The sequence below is a fragment of the Peromyscus eremicus genome, chromosome 10 (genome assembly GCF_949786415.1).
Source record: "Peromyscus eremicus chromosome 10, PerEre_H2_v1, whole genome shotgun sequence".
NCBI lineage: Eukaryota > Metazoa > Chordata > Mammalia > Rodentia > Cricetidae > Peromyscus > Peromyscus eremicus.
In genome coordinates this window covers 8,769,766-8,796,769 of record NC_081426.1, presented here as the reverse complement: position 1 = coordinate 8,796,769, position 27,004 = coordinate 8,769,766, and the positions used below count along the sequence as shown (strand labels likewise).

Sequence of the window (27,004 nt, the reverse complement as noted above, 5' to 3'; positions counted from 1 at the left end):
AACTACACACACTAGAAGCCTCACCTTAGAGTGTGCTTCTGAAAGGTCCCAAGTCAAGGAGAGGGCATGAGTTTTCTATACCTCTCACATGTTTTTAAAGAAGTGACAGAAGCAGGTGCTCCAGATCTACGTTACTCAAGTCAGTATCAGGGAGGCCTCTGAAGGGCATGGAGGTGTGCAGTAGTGGACAGGTTGGGAAAAACAGTGCAAGCCACTGGATGGGAGTGTCTGGGTCCTTCTTACAGACACTTAGGATGCAAGGGCTCCAGGCAGGTGACAGCTGAGTACACGCCTTTAACTCAACCACTCTGCAGGCAGGAGGAGCAGCCGCTCTGGCCAACATAGTGAGCCCCTGGACAGCCAGGACTACACCAAGAGCGGTTCTCAGAGAGAGCAAGCATTGGCTGGGATGGACAGCTGCCAGGAAGCCACAAACAGTACCTTTCCATGACTTAATTGGGAAGCATTTTGAGACTAGAGATGCAGCAGTGGCTAACCCAGAGATAGACAGTTAATATAACAGTTTCTGGGAGAGAGGGCTTGGGGAAGACGTAATAAACACAAGAAAACAAGAACAGAAAGATAATTATTACACATGATGATTAAAAAATACAGTCACTTTATTTCCCCTTTTTTTCCCCAGTCCCCAGTAGCACAGATGAGAACCCTCTAAAACACAAAACTATTTCAAGAAAGCATGTTACAAGACACAAGGTGTAAGCAGCAATTTGGCAGAACTTCATCGGCTTTAGCAGTTCATACCCCCAATCCAAATTTTAAATTTCAAAAATAAGAGTTAACTTTATTCAACATATGTTACAGCTTAACATTTAAAACATCATGCTGGGGGCTGGATCTGGGAGGAGTTGGGGGAAGTGAATGTGATCAAAACACGTTGTATGAAATTCTCAAAAAACTAATTAAAAAATGAGAAAAATAAAATAAAATATCATGCTCTAGTTAAATATTTCACAAACAACACTGTATACAAATAAAATATTACACAAAATATTTTTTAAGAAAATGTTTTGGTCTTTGATCTGAACAATAAATAAAAACACAGGCACTTCTACACTCAGAGAGGGAAGCATCACTACCCGAAGAGCTTCATCTAAGCAAAGTGTGAGAATATGGCAAGAATAGAGTCCTGCAGTTTTAAACTGACAAACCACATAAGCAAATGCCTTCAAATTCCATCTTTTCACTTCAAGTTCAAAAGTCACAAATGCTTCCCTGACCCACAGTGAACATTCACAAACCCACATGGCTGTCGGGCTACTCAGTGTTCAGTTGGCCATTAGAGAATCACACTCAGGATTTCCAAAACACTAAAACTGGGTCAGCTATCATGCCACCACCCAGCAAATCAAACACAAGTAAAAGAAAATCCTCTGCCCTTCTCACGGCCTGAGGCCAGACAAGATGAACTGCGCATGCTGCACAGTGACTTGCCTTTGTCAAGAAAGTGACGGGTTCTAATAACAAGGAGAATACTGTTGGGGTGACAGGAATTTCGACATCAGTCTACTTTCTAGACAATTTTAAAAATCGACCAAAATCTTATGAAAATAAACATAATTCCATTTCACAAAAACACCAGATCATGCCCTACAAAATCAAAATTAGCCAATCAGTTATAATGGAAACAGGAGTATACCATTACAAGGACAAAAAAAGATCTTCACGGTCAAATTCTAAACTTGATTTTGGAGAAGGAAAAATTAGAAACTGAGGACCGGCAGCCAGAAGAAGGGTCAGAACTAATCATCCTGCCATGGTGAATTATCTTCAGCTTTTCTCTGGCCACAAAGGTGTGGAACTGAAGGGCTTGAAGGCCCAGATGCTACTCATCAAGGCTGATGGCTTCACACAGAAGTCGCCCTACTGTGAAAGCACAATGTGGGAACTAGACAGGATAGGCCTCTGTGTGAAATGTAGGTAGCGCAGATGTACCTTAGCATTTTAAATTAGGACTTTGCAACTGAGACCAAATATCAATCATCTCTTGAGGTTTTCTGCTATGTACTAACATCAGATCTATATATGCACAAATATTTTTTTTATTCTTCTCTTCAATATCAAATGTCCTGAAGCCTTTGTGTTTCTCTGGAACAAGGCCCAGTTTCTGAAGGCACATTCCAGTATAAACATCATCTATGGGGTAGAGGTGGACCCGGTCAGTTATGTTGTACAGTCTCAGGGCCAGGGGGCCAGAGTACAGGAATCCACCTCCCCCTGCATACGGTGGGTAGACCCCAGTGTAGAAGACTTCTGGGATGTAGTACTTCAGTTTCTTATCCCGATGAGGCCCAGCATTGTGGATCACGTCACCTATAAACAAATCTTTGGCTTTGTTCTTGGATAAGCTATTCAAGTAATTCAGGATGTGATGAGTGTTCACAAACACATCATCATCACCTTTGAAAACAAACTCCGCATCTGGACAAGAAGTGCTCACCCACCTGAGAAACAGCACTTCCTTCAGGGACAGGTTGAAGAATGTGTCTCTGTAGTTCCACATGAGAATGTCCTGGTGCTTCTCACTCTCAAACTTCAGCATGTCTGAAAGGTCAGGGTGGTTGTCCTCGGGGGGTGTCTTGCCCAACAAGAAGACCCTCACTACTGTCTGGTTCCCCACTGTGGATTCTCGGCCCCAAGACTCCCGAATTGCTTGCCTTCTGGCGAAATGTGGAATGAGGGACTTAATTGCCAGCAGTAAGAAAGGTTTCTTTGCACATTTCTTCGGTTGATCTATAAGCAGTGAGTAATTTCGGCATCTCAAATACAAGAGGAAGTCTTTAAATCTGTCCGGCAGATTATTAAAATCTGTCACAGCTGTCATGACCCTTAGGTCAGGTTCACAGTAGCCCAGATGACTTGTGTTAGGAGACATATACAAGTCCCCTGTCTGGTTAGCCAGCCTGTTCAGAATGGGATTGTACCACCTGTTCAGTCTCTCTTGTTCTCGGTTCCAGTACGCCCGGGGAGGGCTGGATATCTTCCAGAACTTTTCTTTGGGTATTATTACTCCCCCCTTTCCATTTTTTTCTTGGCTACTGTTTTTGGAGACTTCCACGATCAAATAAATGAAGACATTTGCCATCATCAGGATACCCAACAACTTTATTCTTCGACGTCCAACACTCATTTCTCATATCTGGAATAAGAGTTAGGGAAGCATATTAATTAACTCTGAATTTGAATTCCATGTACACTTTAGGTCTTCTTACTTTTTTAAGGAGCTTCATGAAAGCTCCTTAGCAATGGTGACAAATGCCTTTACTTCCAGCAACTCAAGAGGAAATGAATCACTGAGTTCCAGGCCAGCCAGGACTACACAGTGAGACCCATTCTTTTTTTTTTAAAGTCTTCGCAAAAAGAAATGTTTTAGAATAAGGACTCCAGATTCACTAGCTCTGGTTCAAATTAAATATCAATTTTCCACCTATAAAGTGGGATGGTTGTAGAAACTATGATTTTTGTATACAAGGCTTTTGAAATCATGCCCGGCCCACTGCAGTCACTATGTAAGTAATGGCTAACTATCAACATTATTTTAGACACTCAGTGGATAGAGGCAAGCATCAGTAAATAAATAACTTCATGGTTGTTCAACTACTCTAATTAAAAAGGTACATACAAATCAGTGCTGTGCAAACTAACTTGCCAATAATTCATCATTTTTTTGTGATCCAATATGCACAGGTGCACACAACATCACTATATATTACATGACACTACATACAATGTCACATCATTTACTCTGAATTTCTGTCATTTCTTTAAAAATGCAGACCCAACACTGAATTATGTCCTAACCTACTAACATAAATAGAATACAAATTAGTGGGTTGTTTTAGGTCCACTGGCTCCTAACCGAAAGTTCCAAGGAGAAAAGGATTTGTTCTTCTGAGAACACTGAGAAACTTCCATCACAGACCGCTCAGATCACAGGAATTCAAGGCTACTTTGTCGCTTGTATATATCTAGTAGTCTGTGCTGAGGACTGTCGAACGGCTCTACTACAGACAGCTCATAGTTAAGCCCTGTGTAACTGTAGAGCAAACACACAGAAGGGGCTGGAGAGAGCTCTGCAGAGAAAGCACTTACTGCCCTTGCAGAGGGCCCAGGGTTAGTTCCTAGCACCCATGTCAACTTACAATCATCTGTAACTCCAGTTCTGGCGGATCTAACGCTCTCTTCCCATCTTCTCAGGCACTAGGCACACATGATAGGAATACATGCAGATACACACACACACACACACACACACACACACACACACACACACACACGTACGTACATACAAAATAAAATAATGAAAATTTTTAAAAAAGGAAACCAAACTTGCCTGTGCCTAACAAACATTGCAGACTCCTTTTTGCTACTCTTTCTTAAACAATACAGTATAACAACTATTTACACAGTGTCTACACTGTAGCAAGTAAGCATCCTAAGTAAAGGAGAGATTATTAAAGCACACAAGAGGGAGCTGTGAGCGGTGGTGTAGAGCTCTATTCCCAGGACTTACTTACGAGGGTAAGGCAGGAGACCAGGAGTTCAAAGCCAGCATCAGCTACACCAGACTCTCATACAACAACAAACTACACGTACCCCAGGAGAGAGTGCCAGGTTATATACAAATTGCCATTTTATAAGACTTAAGCACCCACGAACTCTCATGTCTGAGGGAATCCAGGAACCAAACTTCATCAAATACAAAGAGCAACTTAGTAAATCCAAGAGTCTGTCTTGGGTAGTTTGTTGTGGAGGCAGAGTCTTGCTATATTGTTAGGGCCCAAAGTCCAAAGCTCAAGTGCACAGGGTCTCTCCCGAGTGTCTCAATGTTTTCATTTTGATCTAAAACAGCTCCACAAAAACACAAACCACCACTCCCCAGGCCACTGCACATGAGAAAGTGACACACTCACACAGGCCACTCCCCCATTCCCAGCTCTCCAGGATCCCACCTCTGAGCAGCAGAAAGGAAAGCTGCCTATACTACAACAAGAAAAGCACAAAACACGCCTGCCTTTTTAATCATAGTTTTTTTTTGTTTTTTTTTTTTAAAGATTTATTATGTATACAGAAGAGGGTGCCAGATCTCATTGCAGATGGTTGTGAGCCACCATGTGGGTGCTGGGAATTGAACTCGGGGCCTCTGGAAGAGCATTCATTGCTCTTAACCTCTGAGCCATCTCTCCAGCCCCCTTAATCATAGTTTTAAAGCAGCCCTGGCCACACAGGGGTGAACAGTAGCTAACTGCCCACATCCTTCTCAGGCCGACTCTGAGTACATCTTACAAAATCCTGTTAGTATCTGATGCTGATAAATAATTAATAGTTTAATTTAGAAAAGTCACAGACACCTTTAAGCTTGACTGCTTTTGGAAACAGGGTCACACACCCAATATAGACTTTTCAAAAGACACAATTCAAAAATAAAGGGTTCCCATTCTCTTTTTAAAAATTCTTTCATTTTATGTGTTTTGAGTGTTTACCTGCATGCACTCATGTGTGCCACATGCATGCCTGGTGCTCATGGAGGCTGGAAAATGGCATCAGATTACCCTACAACTAGAGTTACAGATGGTTAGGAGCTGCCACGTGGGTGCTGGGAACCAAATCTGGTCCTCTGCAAGTGCTCTTAACCACTGAGCCATCTCTCCAGGCCCCAAAAATGGTTCTCTTTTTTTTTTTCTTTTTTGTTTTTCGAGACAGGGTTTCTCTGTGTAGCTTTGCGCCTTTCCTGGATCTCGCTCTGTAGACCAGGCTGGCTTCGAACTCACAACGATCCGCCTGCCTCTGCCTCCCAAGTGCTGGGATTAAAGGTGTGTGCTGCTGCCGCCGCCACCACCGCTGCCACGCTGCCACCACCGCCGCCGCCACCGCCGCCCCCCCCGAAAATGGTTCTCTTTAAACTGGTAGTTCTGGGCTGAGGGTGCAGCACTTGCTATGTAAGCAGAGGACCTGAGTTTGAACCCCTAAAATCCACACGAAGCTGGGCACATGCAGCATGCCTGTAATCCCTGTGTTCCTAGAGGAGGACAGGTACTGGTCACAGAACCTCTGGGTTCAGCAACACCACCACAAAAGAGAGCCCACATCACACAACGCAGAAGATGAGGACCAGCTCGAGCAGTTAGTCTCGGCCCCTACATTGTGCTGTGGCAGGTAAATGTTTGTATGTCCACAAGCACCTGTGCACACAAAGAGGGGGCTTCCCTCAGAACTCCTAGTCTCTTTCTTGTGGGCTCTTTCTCCTCTGAAAGAGGTAACAAGGAAAAGTATGGGATTGAACAGAGAGAACGATCGTGAGGAAAACACTTGGGAAGGTGCTCAGGAAAACAACAACAACAACAACAGTACACACAAGCCAGGTAGTGGTTACACACGCCTTTAATCCCAGCACTCAGGACACAGAGGCAGGTGGATCTCTATTGAGTTTGAAGCCAGCCTGGTCTACAGAGTGAGTTCCAGGACAGCCAGGGCTATACAGAGAAACCCTGTCTCGATAAAACCAAAAGCCAAAAACAAAACAACAAAAACTGTACACACTGTAATTATAGGCAAAAGCTGAACACTTAGACATAGTTTCAATTTAGTAAAAAATTGAAATATCAGTAAATAAAAGGCAACAGCTTACAGAAGAAGACAGTGAAGCACACACACACTACTTTTAACATAGCAGGCTGTGAAATTCTAGAGTGAATTCTCCGAAGATGCAGTATAAGTAAGAGGAAAATGACTGCAGGTAAACCAACAAGCCACATGTCTAGGTTGTGGGGCCAGGGATTACTGAAATCCAGTCAGACATTTCTCCTAAATCCATCAGTCCTTCTTTTTAAAAATTATTGAATATTTATATACATATACATACATACGTATCTACATATACATACATGTACAAATGTTTGTATGTATGTATGTGTGTATGCATGTGTATATGTATGTGTATGTATATATGTGTGTGTGTATATATATGTATGTATGTATATATATGAGTGTTTTACCTGCATGTATATCTGTGCACACACTGCAGAAGCCAGAAGAGGCTAAGATCCTCTGGAACAGGAATTACAGACTGTTGCTAGCCACCACGTGAGTGCTCAGAACAAAACCTAAGTCCTCTGAAAGAACGGCCAGTGTACTTAACCACTAAGCCACCCATCTCTCCAGTCCACTAATCCTTCTTGAGAACATGTAAATGCACTTGAAGGGACACCATCCTTTCAACTGTACTTGCTCAAGAGGTCATCTATGGAGCATCTTCCTATTACCCCATTTGCTGTTACCAACCCCACCCTACCCCCTGCCAAGCTCACAGGATGCCACTTTATGAGTAAAGAAAATAGGGATGGGGTTGAGTATCACCTAAGATTCAAGGGTGAGCTGGATCCCGGAGTGGGCTCTTTGCACACATTCTTTTCTCAATTTGGTACAACCTCATTCTGCCCCAGGTAACTGGTGAAGTCTGGGGGTTGGCTCAAGAATGAAAAGGTTGGAGACCTGGGGTCTAGTATTACACACATCTGTGGCCTAGAGCCTTTGAAGAAAGGAAAAGAGGAGAGCAGAAAAGCTCCTGGGCCCTTCAGGAAATGCCAGCCTTTCTTAGAAGACTTCTAGTCCCCAAAGGTTTGAAGGAACCCTTTCCACCAATTTCAAACAGGTATTCTTCAAACTTACCTGAGGGGAGGGATGAAAAAACCCAGATTCTCAACTGCATATCCCCCCAGCATTAGATGGCATCTTACTTGTGACCTAGACACTGACTCTTGTAAGAGAAGTTCATAGAAGGGAGATAATAAGGCAAAGATCCCATTTAAAAGAAGAAGGAAAAAAACACATGGGAAAAGCTCTTAAGTAGTTAAGTAATTCCCACTGCAGACATAAAGCCCATTTTGTGGCTTTGGCGTTTTCCCCCCAGGAAGTTACATTGCTTTAAAAGAATTTGAGAAATACTTACACCAAAGCTGGAGGAATGGCACAACTCCACCACCACCACCACCTATGAGACCCAGAATTCAAGGAAAAACTCTGTACGCAAACACCAAAATTTTAACTTTTTGCATTTTTTTCCAACAGGGATGGATACTTTTCAGAGACGACCCTCCCCACCCCACCCCACCCCACCCCACCCCACAGGTTTCTCTGTGTAACCCTGGCCATCCTGGAACTCAATCTGTAGACCAAATTGGCCTCGAACTCAGATCTGCCTGCCTCTGCTTTCAGAGTACTGGGATTAAAGGCGTGCGCCACCACACCCAGCTAGGAACAGACTTCTACAACACTATAACTGAATTTAACAAAAAAAGGAACTTCCTTTCTATTTTGCAACTAAAATATTTGGAAAGGCGATGCTGGGGCAAGAAAGTGATTACCAAACATAGAAGAAAGTGTTATCAAACATAATTGCCGTGCCCAAGCTACACGAATGCCCCAAGAAAGTACAACACACTAATGGCCACCGGGGCAATAACACCAACTGTAACGGAGACTGCGGAAGCTTCCTTAGCTTCCTTAGCGCTGCCCCCACCGCCATTCTTATATGGAGCCGCTGCAGAAAGCCCCAACGCTTGGCTCCACCCTCCAAGCCTGCCTCCACCCTCCCATGGCTCTGTCCGAATCCCACCCAGGTTGCTTACACCTCGCTCAGAGTGCCATGCCACTTTTTAGAAAGGCTCTGAGACACAGAAGGAACGTAAGAAATCCATCTGCTGGCACCTGGAACCGGCAATACTCCCAAGCAGCTCTTCTAAATGCTCTTCCCTTCACTGGCCCATGGAGACACTGAGCACAAAGTGACTGGACCTGCTGCCCCAGATCACACAGCTGCTTAATGGCTAGGCCGGGATTCAATGCAAGTGAGTGCAGGACCATGAGTGAAAAGAACTCAGGAGCACTAGTCATATTTTCAGTGATTAATCTTAGATAATTTTTAATTATTTTATTTAAAATTACTAAATTATTAAAATTTTATATTTATACATTTCAACCCACAGAAGTACCATAAGTCAGAAATCAGATGCAAGAGGCAGGAAGAATTCTCCCACGCTGGCCCTCTCATAAATGAGGGAAGTTTCCCCAGTTCCTGGCCAGTGTTGGGAGTCAAGATTTGAGCTGGGCAGACTTGCCCTGGAACCCAGAAAGGTTTACCATACCATCAGGACAGAGCAGGGACCCTCCGCTTTCTCTGTGACCTTCACCAAGCCAGATGCTGGGGCCTCAGTTTCTTGACTTTGTGTCTTAGTTTCTTTTTCCCCACATAAAACACGGTTGTCAAACGGCACCAATTTTAAGATTTTCCTGTTGTACTAACCAGCAGCTGTGTCCTGGCCTATTACCTACACACTCGCAGGAGACCATGGCACTACCACGCCCAGTCGGTTTAACTCTACGCAGGCCACAGCCTCCTTCCTTCAAGGTGCTAAGAGGTTCCTTCCAGTTCTAAAAGATATGTACACACTTATGCAGCTATTGGTCAGCAAACACCTGATGGTGACCAGGGTAGCCCTGACAACCGGTTCTCACTGAGCCATGACCCCATTTCAAGGGTCTCAGGCAACAACAGGCAACCAGGGACAATGCCAGCAACACATCCAAGCCAGACCTAACGCCTGCACCAAGATGCCTCGCACTGCCCACAGTACCAAGGATCCCAAATATCCTGGTCCCCTGCCTCGCCACTACTCAGTGCTGGTGGAACCTTTCGGAGGTATGCTCTAGGGGAAGGAGTTGGGAAAGTGGGACCCAATCTATTCCTCTTTCTCCAACTCATTTCCGATTGTCATTAGGTGGCTGGCTCCCTCAGCTACATGCTCCCACCATGATGTATGGAGCCACCAAGGCCCAAATGCAATGTGACAAAGTGAGCATGGACTAAATAAACCTCTTTTTTTGGCACAGGCCAAATAAACTTTTCTGCTTTGAAGTCTACTTAGCACAGAAATCTTGCCAACACACAATGTTAAGAGTGAAAAAAAGGCAGGACCTTTCTAATAAAGTAGACGTGATCAGTCACCCCAACCCAATCAGGCTAAGACAAGGCTAGAAGTCCAACTTATGATTGTACTCAGGAGAAGGAGTCAGAGGCCTCTAAACGGAGCCTTGCTCGCTGCTGTTCAAATCCGACCAGTCTCAGAACAGAGGAGAGAGGAGCCAGCCCAAGCACGCTCCTCATCACTGTCCATTCCCGTGCCCTGCTGCTGTGGGAGCCTGGCGAGGACTGTTTCTCTAACACCTTCACCTCCCATCTGTGGCTGCTCCTGGCCAGCCTTTTCTGGGCCCTGTTCAAACAAACAGAGGCAGACACAGTTTGCAGCTAAGTGGTTCGTGGGGAGAAAAGCTTCCAGCAAAATGGCAGATGGCAGGTTACCAGAGAGAGTGATCAGCAGGGCCAGAAGGCCTGGGCAGGGGAGCCTCAGGAATCCCCCATGGCACCAGGTTAGGAAAGTGTGCCTGCCAGTGTTTTCTATCTGCAAGCCACAGAACAGGCAGAGTCTAAGGAACTGGTTCCCAGGTACTAGTTTTCCTCTCATGTCCAAAATTAAAAGGGAAAAGTACTTCCAATAAGTCTATTTAACCGCATGTCTCCACAGGCAGAAGTGCAGACCACAGTGTCTGGCAGGGCATATTCTCATCCTCACCTATTCCTCTACAACCCATTATGGCCAATTTGCTCAAATGGAATTTATCGTTTTAAAAAAATTAATCACCAGGCTAGAGTTTATCTCGTGGCAGAGCACCTGTCCAGCATGCAAGAACTCTAAATTCCATCTTCAGCACCACAAACAAAACAAAAAACTAAATCTACCTCTGTATTTATCCTTCAAATAAACACATGCAGGACATTCAGAAAAGGAGGGGAAAATAAACAGGTCACCTTGCCCTGTCTTTAATAGAGCTGAAAAGAACGGTACATTCCTCAGTGGAAAGATTATGTAATTTAAAAACAGGGGTAGCAGATGGAGATAACCTAGACCCGTGTTCAGGCTGAAAGCTGGTCTGACATCTTCCATTGGGCTAATCAGTGCTGACTGTTTCCTTGACCTCTCCAAGCTGCTTCCTCCTGTGTAAAATGGGAATGAGACACTACATACCATGTCATTCAACAGCTCTCCTCTGGGGCTCCTGCTTCTGGCACCAAGTTCTAAATACAGCATATTTCTTCAGTTCTGTCCTTCACTGACTAAGACATTTTCATCCACCCACTGAACCTCCAAAAGGAGGGCACATGTTTAACACTTCTAACTCCTGAAACTAGCGTTGAATGGTTTCAGAACGTCTAACAGACACTGCTTCTCTGGATTTTACATTGCAGAAGGTCAGGTTCTGGGCATGGGGAAACCCCAGAATTTCTTTCCCTGCTTCTTCCTGCTCCCTACATTTACCCAGGAGTCACATCCTGGGCTCCTACCTCCATCTTGTCATTCACATCTCCTCCTAGTCCCCTCTCCACTCATCAAGCCTTGAGCCCATACCCACCCCGAGAACCTGAAGCTCACTGCTCACTACAATGCCCTACACCCAAGCTGACCAGCCTACACGTGACCTCCCTGCTCATGCAGCTCCCCAGTGAAGTCAAGGCATTACTGAACGCAGCCTCACTTCATGTCTTCCCTGCTCCTGGAGCTGGAGTCTTCTCTCCCTCACCCCACCCCAACACACACACCCACACCCCCACACACACACAAGCTCACTTTCCTCTCCCGGTCAGGGTGGCCCAAACATAGGCATCTGCTCCAGGCAAGGTCTCTGATGTACTATTACACACCAAGACACAGTGCCTCAAAGGCATTCATTCAGCATCTGACAAGGTCACTGAAAACAGTGAATATAAAGTAGAAACTGGACCAATTAAATACATATAACCTTTTCTCAAAAAGATATCAGAAAAGCCACTTACATGTGGGCTAGTGAATTACATGAAATGTGTACATTACATAAATCCACCTCATTCTCCTAAGTACTGAAGAGCAACAGGAAGCACAGACTTTCTGGAGTATGGGGACCTGAGCTTCAGAAATAGTGGTCAGTGTCAGATTTGAGAGGAAATCTCAGGAAATGTCCCAGTGCTCCTGGAGCTGTACATCACTACAGGCGACCAGAGCGGCTCGGTGCAGCTCAGGACACAGCTTAGGTGGCTAGCTCACTACACAGCCAGCCCCAGGGGCCCGCGTGGGTGCACACGAGGGCTGGGTACAGACCAGTGTCTCAGCCGCACAACTTCACTATGCTGCCAGAGCGAGAACACGGCACTGCCAGGTACTGGGGAAAGCTGTGCCCTGGCACCAGGGAGGGTGAGAAAAGCAACCAACATTCCAAAGAGAACCACATACTCATCATTTATAGACGAGAACCCAGGAAAGAAAATCTCTTTACCCTACCAGCAGAGCAAGAACCACCAACTTACCAAGAGAGTAAAGGAAACAGCTAAAGGGTCAGATCTACTTTCAGAGGTCAGGCACCTGCAGCAGAGGCGGTAAGTGACCAATGAACCAGTGCAAGCTGACAGTCTCTACACCGTCAACCCAGGGTCATCTCTGCATAATGCTGTTGTTCCTGCAACTCTGGAGTTAAGGAGAGGCCACCAAACAGAGTCCTGCTCAGTGGATGAGCAGAGGCAATAAAAGGCAGGGCTTTAACGGACAGCAAGGGATGAGACAGGCCTTGAGGGGGCTGCACAGCAGGGCTAACTTCAGAAGCATGCGAGCAGCAGGCGTACAAGAGTGGGTGGAGCACAAAGCAACTACAGGCAGAGGGGGCAGGAGCTGGTGGACCCAGGGGTTCTCCCAGCCAGAGAAACCTGCCGCTAACGCTAACCTGACAGATGCTGCGCTGGGCTGCCAGACAGATTACAGCACTGAGCTTTCTCTCACACCTCTGCTTAAAAGTGAAAACTGATCAGCTGTATCATACACAGACATGAAATGGCATGTCTTCTAGAAAGCAGTCTGTCTCCTCAGCTCTGCACACCTTACCACAGAGGACCACTCCTGCCAACTAACAACGTGGACGGACCCTTGTGACCGACCCAACTACGATAAAAAGTGATAACCATGCCACTTATCTTTTCCCATCTTCTGAGCATTTCAGGAAAATGGCACAGAGAACACACAATTCTGAAGTCATTTAGCAGCTAGTGGAGGCTCTGTGGCCACACCCAGAAGAGGGAGAAGCCAGACTGTCTTTTGTCACAGTACACACAGGAACACAAGGTCACCCTAGGACATTGCCCTTAACTTCACCAGAAAAGAACATGTCTTGGTTTTCATTTATCATCTTCTCATGAACTTCCTAAGTTTCCTACTCTGCCCTTTGCCCATTATTCTGTCTGAATGTTCTCATGTCATTTAGTTTTCACTAAAGCTCCCAAAAGTGAAGCAATTAGGTTGAGAACAAAGAGTTAATCCCCGTGGAGGTGAGCTTTGACCTTTGAACCCACCCCAGAGGCTGTGCTCCTGTACAGTCTGCTCCCATCAACAGCCTCAAAGAGGACAGGGTTCTCTAGTGAAGAGCAGTTCTTAAATAATGGAGAAACTGAAACCACAGCATTTGTTGATACTTGAAGGGACATAATTCTAAGAAAAACCAAGGACTGAATTTTTGTTAAAAAATAATAATAACAACATATAGCAAATGGCCAACTAGGTACCAATCTCTGGACTGAGGCACACTGGTCTGCTAAGAGGCATCATTCATGCCATGGGTTTTATGACTCATGAGTTCTCTTGATTAGTTACTCATTCACACTAAAGAATGAAAGATTGGCAAAGGCTTACACTAGCCCAGCCACAAACATGTTCGTGCAAACCTTCTGTTAGAACTTTTAGCTTTCAGCTGCCCTCCAGCAGCAGAGCCTGACTGGAGGGAACCAGTATGGCCACAACCTAGTCTCACCTGCCCCGAAAATAACCAGCCTGTGACAGAAAGGGTAACTAGAGGCAGTTCCAGGCACACTCACATGTTTTCCCAACAACACACATGCATTTTCCAGAGCCCAGACCAAGTGCAGAGAAAACTAATTCCTAGACCAGGGTTACAGATCCTTCACCTCATTTACAGAAGAGGACCAGAGGCCCCAGAGACAAGAGCCTTGCTGTGCTGAAGTCACCCACAGGGAGAATCGACATGTCACTGTCAGTCTGCAGTGGGAATTATTGGTGACAAAGTCCTTTTGCACAGTAAACAAATTCTGGTTCATTAACACAACAAAACAAAACGTCCATTGTCTTACCTCTCAGTCCCCACCCCATGGCTTTTATTGCTTCTCCCTCTGGCATCTCCTCCACATTTATCTGACTTACTGCAAGTCTGACAGAACACCAGGACCCTTCTCTCCTGTCAGTCTGCCACTCCACAGACAACAAATATGAGGACAGGAACATACCAGGCTCCAGGGGCAGGGGAGGCAACAGGAGGGCCTAAAAGGAAAACTTTTCTGTTGTTTCCAGACTGGGTGTCTAACCAGGCTGGCCTTGAATTCCCGAACAAGGAATGACCTGAGCTCCTGGTCCTCAAGACTTCACCTCCCAGGTTGGCAGAGTTAACAAGTATTCGTAGCCACTCATGGCTTCAGGGGAAGCTTACTCTTTTCAACACTGCCTGACACGATCATTCTTGGTCAACTTCATCCAAGGGCCATAAGTTCCCCTCTCTAGTCCTTGGCTGGCTACTTGCCAATCCTTGCCACAATCCTCTTCCATTTAATACCTCACTAATATTACTAGGACATTATCCGATACCATCCTCAAGACAGAGGAGATACCTGAAATACCTCTCAGGAAACAGTCACAATTAAGTAGGTCTATAAACACACACAGGCCCGAGGGATAGGGAAAGGGAGGAAGAAGGCAATTAAAAATTAATAAAAATGCACAAGCATAGATTATAGCACTAGACTAGAAACAGAATCCCATTATATAAACTGTGTAATTGCTTCTGGAAATAAGAGGCCACTGGTCTTGACTTGGTTATCTTAGTGTAGAGATGGGCTGGGAGTTGGCTACCCATTTCTATAGACTCATACCCTCAAAAGCCAGTAAAAGCAATTAGGAAAGCAAACTAAAGTAACTATTAGAATGGTCACAATCATCTTGTGCTCCAAGGGCTCTGCACCCTCTTCCAGCCCCGGGGGGCCCCAGCGGCAAATGTCCCCCCTCTCTCTTTCTCCCCCTTCTTCCCTCTCACACGTGTACACACACACACACACACACACACACACACACACACACTTTAAAATAAAAGTAAATCTTCTAAAAATTTTCAATTAAGGGATAGTGAGATGGCTCAGTGGTTAAGAACACTGACTCTTCTTCCAAAGAACCCAGGCTCAGTTCCCAGCATCTGAGGTGGAGCATGGGGTGGCTCACAACCACCTCTCCAGGGTATCCAAAGCCTTCTGGGCCTCCTTAGGCATCCACATATGTGGCATGCATGCATACACATATTAAGTAAAAACTTCAAAAATAAACATTTTCCATCACCTCCATAAGGCTAGGCCTGGTGTCACACCTGTAACTCCAACACTTGGGGAGTCAGGAGGATCACAAGTGTGTGCAAAGACAGTCTGGGTTCCTCGATGAGACTCTGCCTTAAAACACACAACACCACAGACCTGTTATTCCCAATAGGTATTCTATGGGCAAACTCTGCCTTTCTCAAGTCTAACAAATTATATTTGGTAATTCCTATGCCCTGTGAAATAGTTTGAAGGCATCTCTGTTCCCAAATAAAAGATACAACCTCTAAAACTCAGGAAAGCATTGTGTAAATGAGCTGCCAGTAGGGACTACACTGAGCACATTAATAATTATCTTCTTTTGTAACTTCAATAAATATTTAAACTTATACCAATGACATTCATTGTGTTTATTTTAAATAACTTAATAAATTGCTGTGGGAAGTCTCAACTTCTCGTTCTGGTGACACATTTCTCCTAAAAGACCATGTCCTTGGTTACTGTGAAGACGACACCAAGGAAGAGATGGCAGTCTGAGATTCCAGGGCTCCTTGATTTACAGCTTTAGTCTCTTAGAGAGCAGCAATCTGACTCTTCTGAAAACAGGCCTGAGAGCTGAGGATGTGGCTCAGCTGGATGAGCGCTTGCCTAGACGAAAGCAGCCTTGGATTTGATCCTCAGCACCGCACAAACGAGGGGTAGTGGTGCATGCATGCCTGTAATCTCAGTAGGGATGGAAACTGGAAGATCGGAAGTTCTCCACCACACAGTAAATTCAAGGTCAGTTTGGAATACATAGGTCTTGGCTCACACAAAATCCTGAGCATGAAAACCATAATGGAGCCTGGTGATACAGCGCAGTAGCAGAGCACTTGTCCAGCATGCCCCAGACCTTGGGTTCCATTCTTAGCAAGGCAAAATAAAGTAACAAAATAAAATAGAATAATGACGCTCATTACTTTGTATATAACTTCGGTCCAGGTTTACTTTAAATAGAAAATTTCAAATAACAAACTGCACACTTAAGTCGTCCTCAGGCACTGACTGAGTGTTCCTCCTAGCCATAAGAATACCAAAGGCCCACAGAATGCTTAAGCCAAGAAAGCAGTCACTAAGTCTCTTCGCTTTAGGGAGAAGCTGGCCCCTGGGATCAGAAACCTGCCTGAGGTTCCCGAGAGAAGCAGGAGGCAGCAGGAACTAGAAACCCAAATGCTCTCCACCCTTTGCCCCTAGGACAGCATGGAGTAGCGGGGTGGAGAGGAGATGGCCATCCCCCGCTCCCATCCTTGTTGAGTGTTCTCACAGAGTCTGGCCCCTGTCCAGCCAGGAGTGCTGCTCTCAAAGCTGCTGGGGATCTCTTGCTTCTCAGCTCTACCCAATCCCTGAAGGGTCAGGCTCAATCTCCACCTTCCTCTGTGGGCCCTGTATAATCACGAGGGGTCCATCCCACTAAGGAAGAGACGATCTAGTCCCTGGATGTACCTTCCCTGCCAGGCCTGCTTCCCAAACAGCTTCAGGAAAGCTGAACTGGCTCTGAGCCCAGAGAGAGGCTGTACTGTAGTCCCCCGCCCCCCCCCCCCCCCCCCCCCCCCCCCCGCCCCACAGCCCTACAAGATGGATGCTCCCCAGCACTCTGCTAATAAAAGTCAGGCATCACTCATCATCCTACGCATGCAGCAGCCTCTGCAATGCCACCCCTTCTCTAGGCTAAGGGGCCATCCTCTCCCAGAAGACTATGTTCCTAGTGCAATGTGACCCTGGGGTAACACAAACAAGCCATCCTTCCTCTCAACCCCCATCTCTGATTCCTCCAGCCTCTTGGACACTGCTTGGACTTCAACTACTTACTGAGAGATATCTGCAGACTGTTTCAGCTAAGGTTTTTAAACATAAAAACAAAGCATATGGATTTAAAATACACATCCTCAAAATAGTGACATTTTGGCCTTTCATCTAAAAGTCCTGTTAAAGGTGGATGGAGAAATCATTCAGTAATTCAACCAAGACTAATGGCTACATATTTCAAGAGGTGAAATAGTAATGTACCTTTCTCTGGCCACTTGCCAAGAAAAATTAGTGTTCATTCAGTATACGGGCACAAGGCAGAACAACAGCCTGGAAACCCAGCCCCAGCCTCTTTACAGGTGATTCCAGTCACCTCAGTTACACCCCAGCATGTGCTGTAGGGACACAGAGCTGCAGCCATCTCCAGGGTTGGGCTGGCTTGCCTCACCCCACCTAGGGGCCCTTCCCTCTCCCTCCTGCTCAGTGCCCAAGGCAGACAGGATATGGGCAGGGTGGGGCAAGAACAGCAGGATTGCCCCAGAGGCTTCACCACACTACCGATTTGAAAGTTTCCATTATAAAGGGGGTTGGGTTTTTTTGTTGTTGTTGTTGTTTTTCTTTTCAAAGCAGACCCACCAGAACCTTGAGAACAAAAACTCAAAAGAAAACATTCAGTTAAAAATAGTAGTATTCGTGGGAGATATTCTAAGTTCCGTTGAAGGGAATAATTCCTTATGTGGCAAGGAAAAGTAAAATGGTTGTCTCCCATTTCAACAATCAAAGCAACCAGGGTACATCTGGTGCCCATCAGGGAGTAGCCCCAGGACCTCAAGACTCTCAAAGCCCCCCATGAGCCTTCACATAAGAAGGCTGAGCATCCAGCATGCCCTACAGAGCCGGGCAGACTAATACAATTCAGGAGCTACAGGAGTAGGGTGTACCTTTAACCTGAGTTACTTTTATTGCTGCAGCATTATCTCTTATTGTATCATTTTCTATTGGTCCCCTCCCTAAATAGTTTCCATCTTTGGTTGAACTCTCTACTGCCAAGCTCAAAGATTCAGAGGTGCCATCTGTCAATACACCCACCCACCTGGATCCTTTCTAGTGTTAGACAAATAATTCAAATAATTTGATTTTTAACATCACTGAGCTTCCCCTTGACAATCTAAGGCCAGACCTAAAGGGTCCATTTCTCTCTCTCTCTCTCTCTCTCTCTCTCTCTCTCTCTCTCTCTCTCTCTCTCTCTCTCACACACACACACACACACACACACACACACACACACACACACACGTCCCTCTCAAAGTGCATTTCAAAGAACATAAACAATTTCTTAAAAACCTGAACATGAATTTTAAGTGTGGGGTTCAAGGGTCACAGAATCTGGCTAGAATGTTAACGCCTTCGCAGTCAAGACTTAGAGCATTCATTCTACCCACCTGTGTGTGAATGTGCCCCCCCCAAGGCGTCTGAAGTCAGGGTCTCACTATGTAGCCTTGGGCTGGCCTTACTCCCTATGTAGACCAGGCTGGATGTAAAACTCAGAGATTAGCCTGCTTCTGCATCCCAGTGCTGGATTACAGCCGTGTTACCAGGCAACCCTAAGGATGTACCCTGTCTTTGCAAAGGGGTAGGAAACAGCCCCTTAACCTTTGCCACGGTTGCCAGAACTCTGGTTGTCAGCCACAGTCAAAACAACTTCAGCAAACTCCCCAGTGGGCTGTCATGCTGCCTGCCCCAAGGCCACTGTCCTAGACTCCCACACTGCTCCCTTAGAGCCAGGGTAAAACAGCAAATCCCAAACGTCTGCACTCTGGGTGGTCACAGGCATACTGTCCTTGTTATGCTCCTACCCCTGCTTGGACCTTCCCAATCTCCCTCCCTTCTAGACTGTCATAGTTCCTGAGTTCTGCTGACTTCCAGGCCCAACACTGCTGGTCATGACCTCAGCCCTCCCGTCCCCGCAACACCTCTTTCTCCTGACTCTTGGCAGCTTTGGATCCTGGCCAGAGTCCTCAAAATTCGCCCCACCTCGGTAGAGCTGGGCCAAGTCTGTTGCTGGGCTGGGACCCTCTTAGACACTACCCCAGACTCCACCCAATCAGACCTGCCTGGGGGTTCACACCCTCCTCCACACCTTCCTTAATGTTTCCAAATGCCACCCCATCCCCTATGGGTTGGTTTTTTCACCTCTCACCTCTGTCAAATGCAACGTACACTTTATAACCCTGGACCCATTCTGAGGCCCTCAGATTTTCCCTCCCAAAAGTAATGGGAGAAGTGAACCAATACCAACATGCAGTGCCTAAAATAGACAATAAAAATAAGGCTGCAGGCTCACTGAAGAGGCTGGTAAGTATGTTGAGCAAAGAGGAATGATGGCCAGAGAAGGGGAGGACTGACGCCACTGAGCGGAGCAGTGGGCACAAGAGTCAAAGGCCAGGATGGGAATGGGGGAGAGGAACAAAGGTGGAACATTCCCGTGGGAGACACCAGAACTTCTGGTGTTCCAACAGAGACAGGAGGAGTCAGCACAGAAGTGACCTCCAGACATTTCGATTTTTACAGGATCCTCAGCTCGTGAGAACCCATCAGGCCATGTAACAGGAAGCAGACAGTCCTGCAGGGACACAAACTGTAACAGGCCTCTGAGCCACCTCTCTGTGCAAGCTCATCTTCATCAACAACTGCAAGAGCATCCAATGGCCCTCCCAACGCTCACCAACTCCTGTCTCTGCATGGCCTTTCCCACCTTCCTGCTCTCCAAAGCTGAGGTAGGAGGTTGCTGAGCCTGCTCCCATGGGATCCTGTAACCCTCTATGGGAGCACTATTGGCCGAGCACTCTCCAGACCCAACAGCCCAGACAGGACCCAGAACCACGGCGATCTACCTGCAAACACAGCTGCCCCGAGCAGCCGTTCCCTCAAACACTGCTAGCAAAAATGTGCCAGCTTTTGTGGGCAAAGAAGTCAATCCCAGGAGAGGCCGGGGTGTGCAGGGTTTTCAAAGGCCTGCTACGTCTGTCAGGCACCCTGTCGGGCAGACCCACAGGGGCCAGTGTCACCTAACCCAGCAATATGCTTTCCTGGCCATTCCAGAAATGCTGAGATGCAGAGGTGAGCTCCTAGAGGGGTACAAATGAAGCTGGTGACAGGAGTCATCCTTAACTTGCAGGGCAACCAAAGGCAATTTCCTTTAAGAGATCTTGAATATCATTTCTAAATAAATGTAAGTAAAAAGATCCTTTTAGGAAAAAAAAACAGCAAAGTATCATTGATGTTGCAATTAAAGAATGAGAAGTACCCATTAACATGCACAGGACAGGAGTGCACTGATACAGCAGAGTGATTTAAATGGCCAGAAGGAAGCATGCAATTAAAACAACTGGCAATGTGCTCTCACTTCTGAAACAATTCACTCACAAAACATGAAGTGGTAAATGCTGTCTGAGCACTCAGGGTGCTTAGTCAGGGCACTTCAGGAGCACTTATCACCTCGCCTTTTACAAGCTCACTCATACCATGCAGGTGCCCAAACAGCTCTGGGTGGGACATCTCAGTGTGGATTATCAGAGATAAATCTAGGAAAAATAGGAGGTCATCAACTTTAAGAACACATCTTATTTAAACTAAATGCCATAGCAAGGTATTCATCAACAGATTTTATTTCTAACTTCTAATAAAAGCCCTACGTCAGCCAGGCGTGGGGCTGCACACTTTTAATACCAGCGCTGGGGTGGCAGAGTCAGGTGGATCAGAGTTTAAAGATCTGGCTGATCTATATACTGAGTTCCAAGCCTCAAAACGAGACTTAATTAGCTTTTATAATGTAGCTTATTGAAACAGAGAATATGTAATTCCTTTAGCTATCACTGTCCCAGGTGTAGTGCTGGTGTTTTATTAAATTTGCATGTATGAGTACACACATGTGAGCATCAGCCATGGCACACAGGTAGAGGTCAGAGGACAACCTGGAGGAGTTGCTTCTCTCCTTCCACCAAGCCCATGAGGTCCAGGGATTGAACTCCGACGGTCGGGTTTGATGGCAGGGACCCCACACTCACTAAGGTATCTCACTCACCCAGGTATCTTAGCTGTATCCTTTGCTTTAATTTTCCTAGCATCTCATGGTTCAGGGAGGCCAAGCAACTCACCATAATCACAAAGCTAGTGGTAAAACCAGATTCAAACCCCATTGTTTATAAAACACTACATATGCTGTGACTGATTCCGATTAACTAGGGGGCAGGTAAAACCAACCTACAGGGCTGTGAGTGACATCTGCAATGACGTCACCCTGTAGGGGTGAGCACAGGAGCCTCATGGAATAGCCGAAATTCCCATTTCTTCATAAACACACCACTGTGCCATTAACAAAAAGAAAAACCTCAGGCAATCGACTCCAAGTTCCTGTTCCTAACTAATCAAACCACCTTTTCACAGCTCAGAGAGCCTACATCCTTAAAACCGATTACCTTGGTTAGTAAGGATTTTTTTTGTTTGTTTAAAAAAAATGTGAAGAACCTAAATAAACCTAGTTTAAAATGTCACAGAATGAAAAGTGGAAAGTATCAATTTCCTGACTACTGGGAATTTCCCCTGAGAATTAAAAAAACAAAAAACCAAAAGAAAAAAACTGAAGGGAATGTCTATAGAGAAACAAAACAATTTATAATAATTTATTACATTTACATAAAATGTAGACACCTGAAAGTGCATAAATGTTAAAATATGCATCTATTTAATCAGATACAATGCTGGCTGTCAAAAACATTGGGTCTTGTTACAATATGAAGCCATGCCAAGCAAACAAAGCTGGCAGCAAAAGTAAGAAACTCAAAATAGGGGCAACATACAGTTGAAACAAATATGAGACTCAGGAGGAGTAACTTTTTCCAGTAGTAACTGCACCAGGATGCCCAGGAACAAGTCCTCCATCAAACCGTAAATGGTTCTCAGGCTCTGTTCAGACTGGCAAAGCTTCTCTACCAGCAGATGATGATGAAATCATTACATCAATTCTCAAAAAGCCTCGCCCCACACATGCACACGCCTCTTATCCAAACAGTAATTGCCTCTCCAGAGAGGCATATATTCATCCTACCATTTTAATATAGCCATCAAACACCCACTCCTGAAGGGGAGAAGGCAGCTGGAACTACATCTGGGGTAGTGCAGGGTGAGCTGGGCTGGGGTTATCTCCTTCACTGGGTGATTTCTTTAAGCAATTAGGAAATACCGCTTTGGATAGAGTCCAGCCTCACTCCATTCTTTCACCTCACACACCAAAAAAAATGCCAGACAACTGATCACAATGTTTTTTGACCCTAGAGCAATTACAGAAGACAAAAGACTGCTATGATAATTTCTGAGTTTTGGTAATCTATATACCACTATACCACCAAATTTATAATAGGTTGTATTACTAAATACTAGCCTGGTTGCAAAATCTCATATTTATGAACGATCCTTATTAAGTTTTGAAGTATGAACAGACTGTCCAATAAAGCTGTTTTAAAATGCCCAAAGAGTCAAATATTATGCTCATTAAATGAGTTAGGACAAATTAACAGCACCCATCCAATGTGAAGACAGGTCTGACAGAGATCTGAAATTACGGATTATTGTTTGTTTAGAGAGTCCTCTATGTAGCCCTGGCTCTCCTAGAACTTAGAAATCTGCTTGCCAGCTGCCTCCCAAGTGCTGGGATTAAAGATACAGGTCCCACACCTGACCCTAAATTGTGGTTTAAAAACGTAATTTCAAAGTTTGAGAAACAAAGACTCATCCTTTCTCTCCATCATTTGAAAAAAGCCCCACAAATTTCTAATATAGAGTATCCCAACTTTTAAACCAACCAGCATCATTTTAAGATGAGCAATATTTGGATCTTGTCTCCTAATATAACCCTTAAGCACATGCACACATTTGAACAAACAGTATAGTTAGTGGAAACAACAGTAAATTATCCATTTCCCCTTCTCCATTTTTAGCATAACTGTTAGTATATTAGAATTTGGGAAATCTAAAAAAACAAAAAATTTTTTTGGTTTTTCGAGACAAGGTTTCTCTGTATAGCCCAGGCTGGCCTGGAACTCGGGGACTCCATAGCCTCTGCCTGAGTGCTGGGATCAGAGGCATGTACCACCATGTCTAGCTTTGAATGATATCTTCAAAACCGTAAGCCATCTCTATGCCCAGGCCTTCAAAAGCACGTGGGCTGGGTGAAAGCAATTCATAAGCAAATTATGTTTGTTTTCTCAAAGACTACTTCATTCCTTAGGTCTTAAAAAGCGGCTATCTCCATCTGTCAAGCTTCGGTGATTCCAGGCTAGACATCTGAACCGTTCCAACAACAGATCACTGTTTTTGGCAAGCGGAAGCTGAACCAGCGCGAACTTCGTTGTGATCTCTTTAAGTACTTAAAGCATCCTATTTGTGTTCAAAAACAATCTTACAAAGCAAGTATCCCGTTCCGAAACTAAGTAGGGGAACCAAGGCTCATACAGAAAAACTAACTAGTCTTTTAACAGCACGTGGCAGAGAAACGGACTGGTGAAGGGACTCAGTCAAGTTTAACGGGGAATTCGGCAGTTTATTGTATTTGCCATCTGCACAAAACACTAAATTAAGAGCGGCAGGCAGAGTCCCGAGGGAAAAAGCAGTATTCCACGCTGGGAAAGAAGTTCCGAGCAGATAAAAAAAGACCACCGCGCTGGAAAGGGCGGAAATTACTCCGGCAAGTTCTACAGGGCTCCAGCTCCAGCACACTTCTTTGGTCTTAAAACCTAATCAAATATGAAGAGCTCTCGGACTGTACGTAAAAAATTCCACCGTTTCATAATCTTTATTAGAAAAGAAACAGAAGTCGACTAGGTCAGGTGGGAAGTCAAGGGGGGGGGGGGCTCGGGCAGGTCCCTCTCGGTGCGAGGTCTGAACCCCACTGGAGTGCGCTCTGGGCTGGGTCCTGGTCCCAATCGCCTAGTTCCACTCAAGGTCCAGTGGCCTCCTCATGAACCATCCCCCTTCGTCCCCCCCTACACACACAAAACACTCCCCCAAATACACGCAAACCCCCTGAAAGAATCTGTTATAACAGGAAGCCCATTTTCACCCACTGGCTTCGAAACCTGAAAAGCACAGCTTGCGGGGTGGGGGTGGGGGTGCTTGGCAGAAGAACAGGTTTAATCGTCCCCATTAGTCTTCCAAGTTGGGACCGTCGAGGCGACCACCTCAGGGAGGGGGGCAAAGACCAGCCACCCTGCAGCCAGCCCAGGTTTTAAATGTGTGCAATACTTTCCAAGATGACCTCGCACACCGTGACACTAAAGAGTCGTCTCCACCGAGCTTCCTCTCCACCCAAGACCCCGGAGCTCAGAGGACCCCAGGCGAGTGCAATTAACCAGGTGCTGGGTGTCACGTCCCCCGAAGGGTCCCCGCCCCGCAGGCGCGCCCACCTGCCAGTCTCAGGGCCAGCTCCTGAGTCCTGAGTCTGGTTAATCATTCAACGCGGGCGGCGTGGAATATTTTTTTTTAGAGGTCAAAGCCAAAGGTTCTCCCGAAGTTTCACAGAAACCAGTCTTTGGGGACCCGGAGGTAACAGTGCCAGCGGCTGGGGGGGTTGGGGGGGGAGTGTGGAAAGCGGCCACCAGCGGCTCACAAACACCTGATCTGCCCCTGCGGCACCCGAGACCGGCGCAGTGCGCGGGCGGGCGGGGCAGCACACCGCACGCGACGCTCCCCCACCGCCCAGGCCCGCACCTCCCGCCCCGCGGGGTGCAGCGCGGCCCCGGGGTCACTGCCCTCTCCCTGCCGGTGCTGGGGGGCGAGCAAGTGAGATGGTCGGGAAGGAGGTGGAGAGTGGGGAGGAGGTGAGGAGGCTGTGAAGGAGGGAAGACGGACCGGGAGGTGAGGAGACCCGGGAGGTGGGGAGGCCGGGGAAGTGAGGAGCCTGGGGGAGGTGAGGAGGACCCGAAGGCGCCGCCACCACAGAAGCCACAGAGGAGCGGCGGGAGCGCAGGGTGCCCGCACCGGCCGGAACTGGCAAGCGGCGGCGGCGGCGGCGGGGCGGGGACGCAGGGCCCGTGCCCACCCGGCCCGCCCTACCTTGTCCAGGGGCAGCTCCAGCTCGGCGGGGCGGGGCGGGAGACCGCGGCCGCATCCACGTCCCAGCCGCGCCTGCGGCTCAGCCCCGCGACCGCCGCCGCTCCTGCTCCATGCGCAAGGCGCGGACGGGCAGCCCGGCGGGGTCGGGGCGGCTCCGGCTCGCCTCAGCTCCAGCACTTGTTGCCGCCGCCGCTGCTGCTGCTGCTGCTGCCGCCGCCGCCGCCGCCGCGCCTCACTCCCCGCCGCGGCGCCCGGCACCGCCGCCGCCTACAGCGTCCCTTCGGCCCCGCCCCCGGCCAGCGCACCAATCAGACGCCGCGCTACCCGCGCGCGTCACCGCCGGGACGGCCGCGTTCCCGCCCCTTGGCCCAAGTTTGGGAAAGGCCGAACTCCTACCCTCCCGCCAGTCGGCGCCCGTCCCCGCGGGGCTCTCCGCCCCTCGGTGCACCTAGAAAACCCTAGGCGCCACTGGGGAGCCGCATCTCCAAAGACGCGCTCCCCCGCCCCAAGAAGTAGCCTGCCCCGGAAAAACAGCAGCGACAGAGTCTCCAACTCAGGGTCTAGTCCAAACCCCTCCGCTACCGGGGCCTCTCTGTGCTGTCGGCGAGGCGCTCGGTGAGAGTTTTGGTGGCCTTTTCCGGCCAGGGCCGGCGTGTGGCTAGGCCTGGACGGCTCCGTGTGGTTGGTGAGAGGGTTCCACCTTGGGAGGTGAGAAGGAAAGCTGGACCTCAGTGGACCTGAGCTTTCCTCTCAGCGCACCCAGTACCTGCAGTCACCTAGCTGCTCAAAGCCTAAGGATGGTGCCTGTTCGGCGCCTTCGGGTCAAAAACATGGGCTTTCCACGTGGTTCCACTCGTGCGTCAGAAAGCCAGGAATGTAAGAATGGGGGGGGGGGGGGCGCACCGTGATGCCAAGAGCCGGGTGCAGCCTGCCATCTCGACGCTGACACCCCGCCCCCCCAACGCTACTGGGGTGAGCACTAGCCACACCCACGCGCAGAGCGCACTGCACCCACCATGCTCGCCCCTGACCCAGCGCCTCCGCAGGCTCCCCAAAGTGCTGCATGCCTAGGTGAGGCCCCTGGGAAGCCGGCGAGACCGGATGGTGAAGTTGCTCTAGTTTACAAGGCTTGGGTGGGCCTGCCTGGCCGGTAGCCCAGAGCACCGAGTCCCGCCCCGCCCCGCCCTGCCCCGCTCGGGGCCCTCCTGGAAGCTCCCCTTCCGTCCTTATCGCCGAGGCCTTAGAACGTTAATCCCGCTGAGAAATTAACACTCCGCACCTGTTTGATTTTTTGCAGAAGGCTGTCAGGCGGAGTTAGCCAAAGGGAAGCCATTGAATTTCGAGCACTGGGGGTTGGATTTCAGCCCGCTGGACCACCGAGCGCGTACTCTCAGCGAAACTCAGCAGCCTACAGAAGTGCGTGTTGTTTTGGATGCTTCGAGCCACGTGAATGGAGTCACCAAAAAAAAGGAATTCTGAGTCGGTGGCGCTGGAAATGTTAAGATTGGCAGTCTCCAGACCAAACTGTTTTTATGTTGGTCACGATTCTCTGAAGAGCGACGTGAAGTCCCGGCAACAAGTTGAATTTTTGTCTCCTCACACAAACTGTTAACCACTGTCACCGGGGGCAAGAAAGGAAGGGAAATTGTA

The 27,004-nt window shown here is 47.4% G+C and overlaps 1 protein-coding gene across 1 annotated transcript; it reads right to left on the bottom strand.

Moving 5' to 3' along the window:
* Positions 1-599: 599 nt before the first annotated feature.
* B3gnt2 (UDP-GlcNAc:betaGal beta-1,3-N-acetylglucosaminyltransferase 2) lies at positions 600-25,547 on the bottom strand. The gene is made up of 2 exons (XM_059274987.1): positions 25,355-25,547; positions 600-3,157 (listed from the first exon to the last, which is right to left on the bottom strand). The coding sequence occupies exon 2, from the start codon at positions 3,146-3,148 to the stop codon at positions 1,955-1,957; it is 1,194 nt and encodes a 397-aa protein (XP_059130970.1). The 5' UTR covers positions 3,149-3,157; positions 25,355-25,547; the 3' UTR covers positions 600-1,954.
* Positions 25,548-27,004: the final 1,457 nt, after the last annotated feature.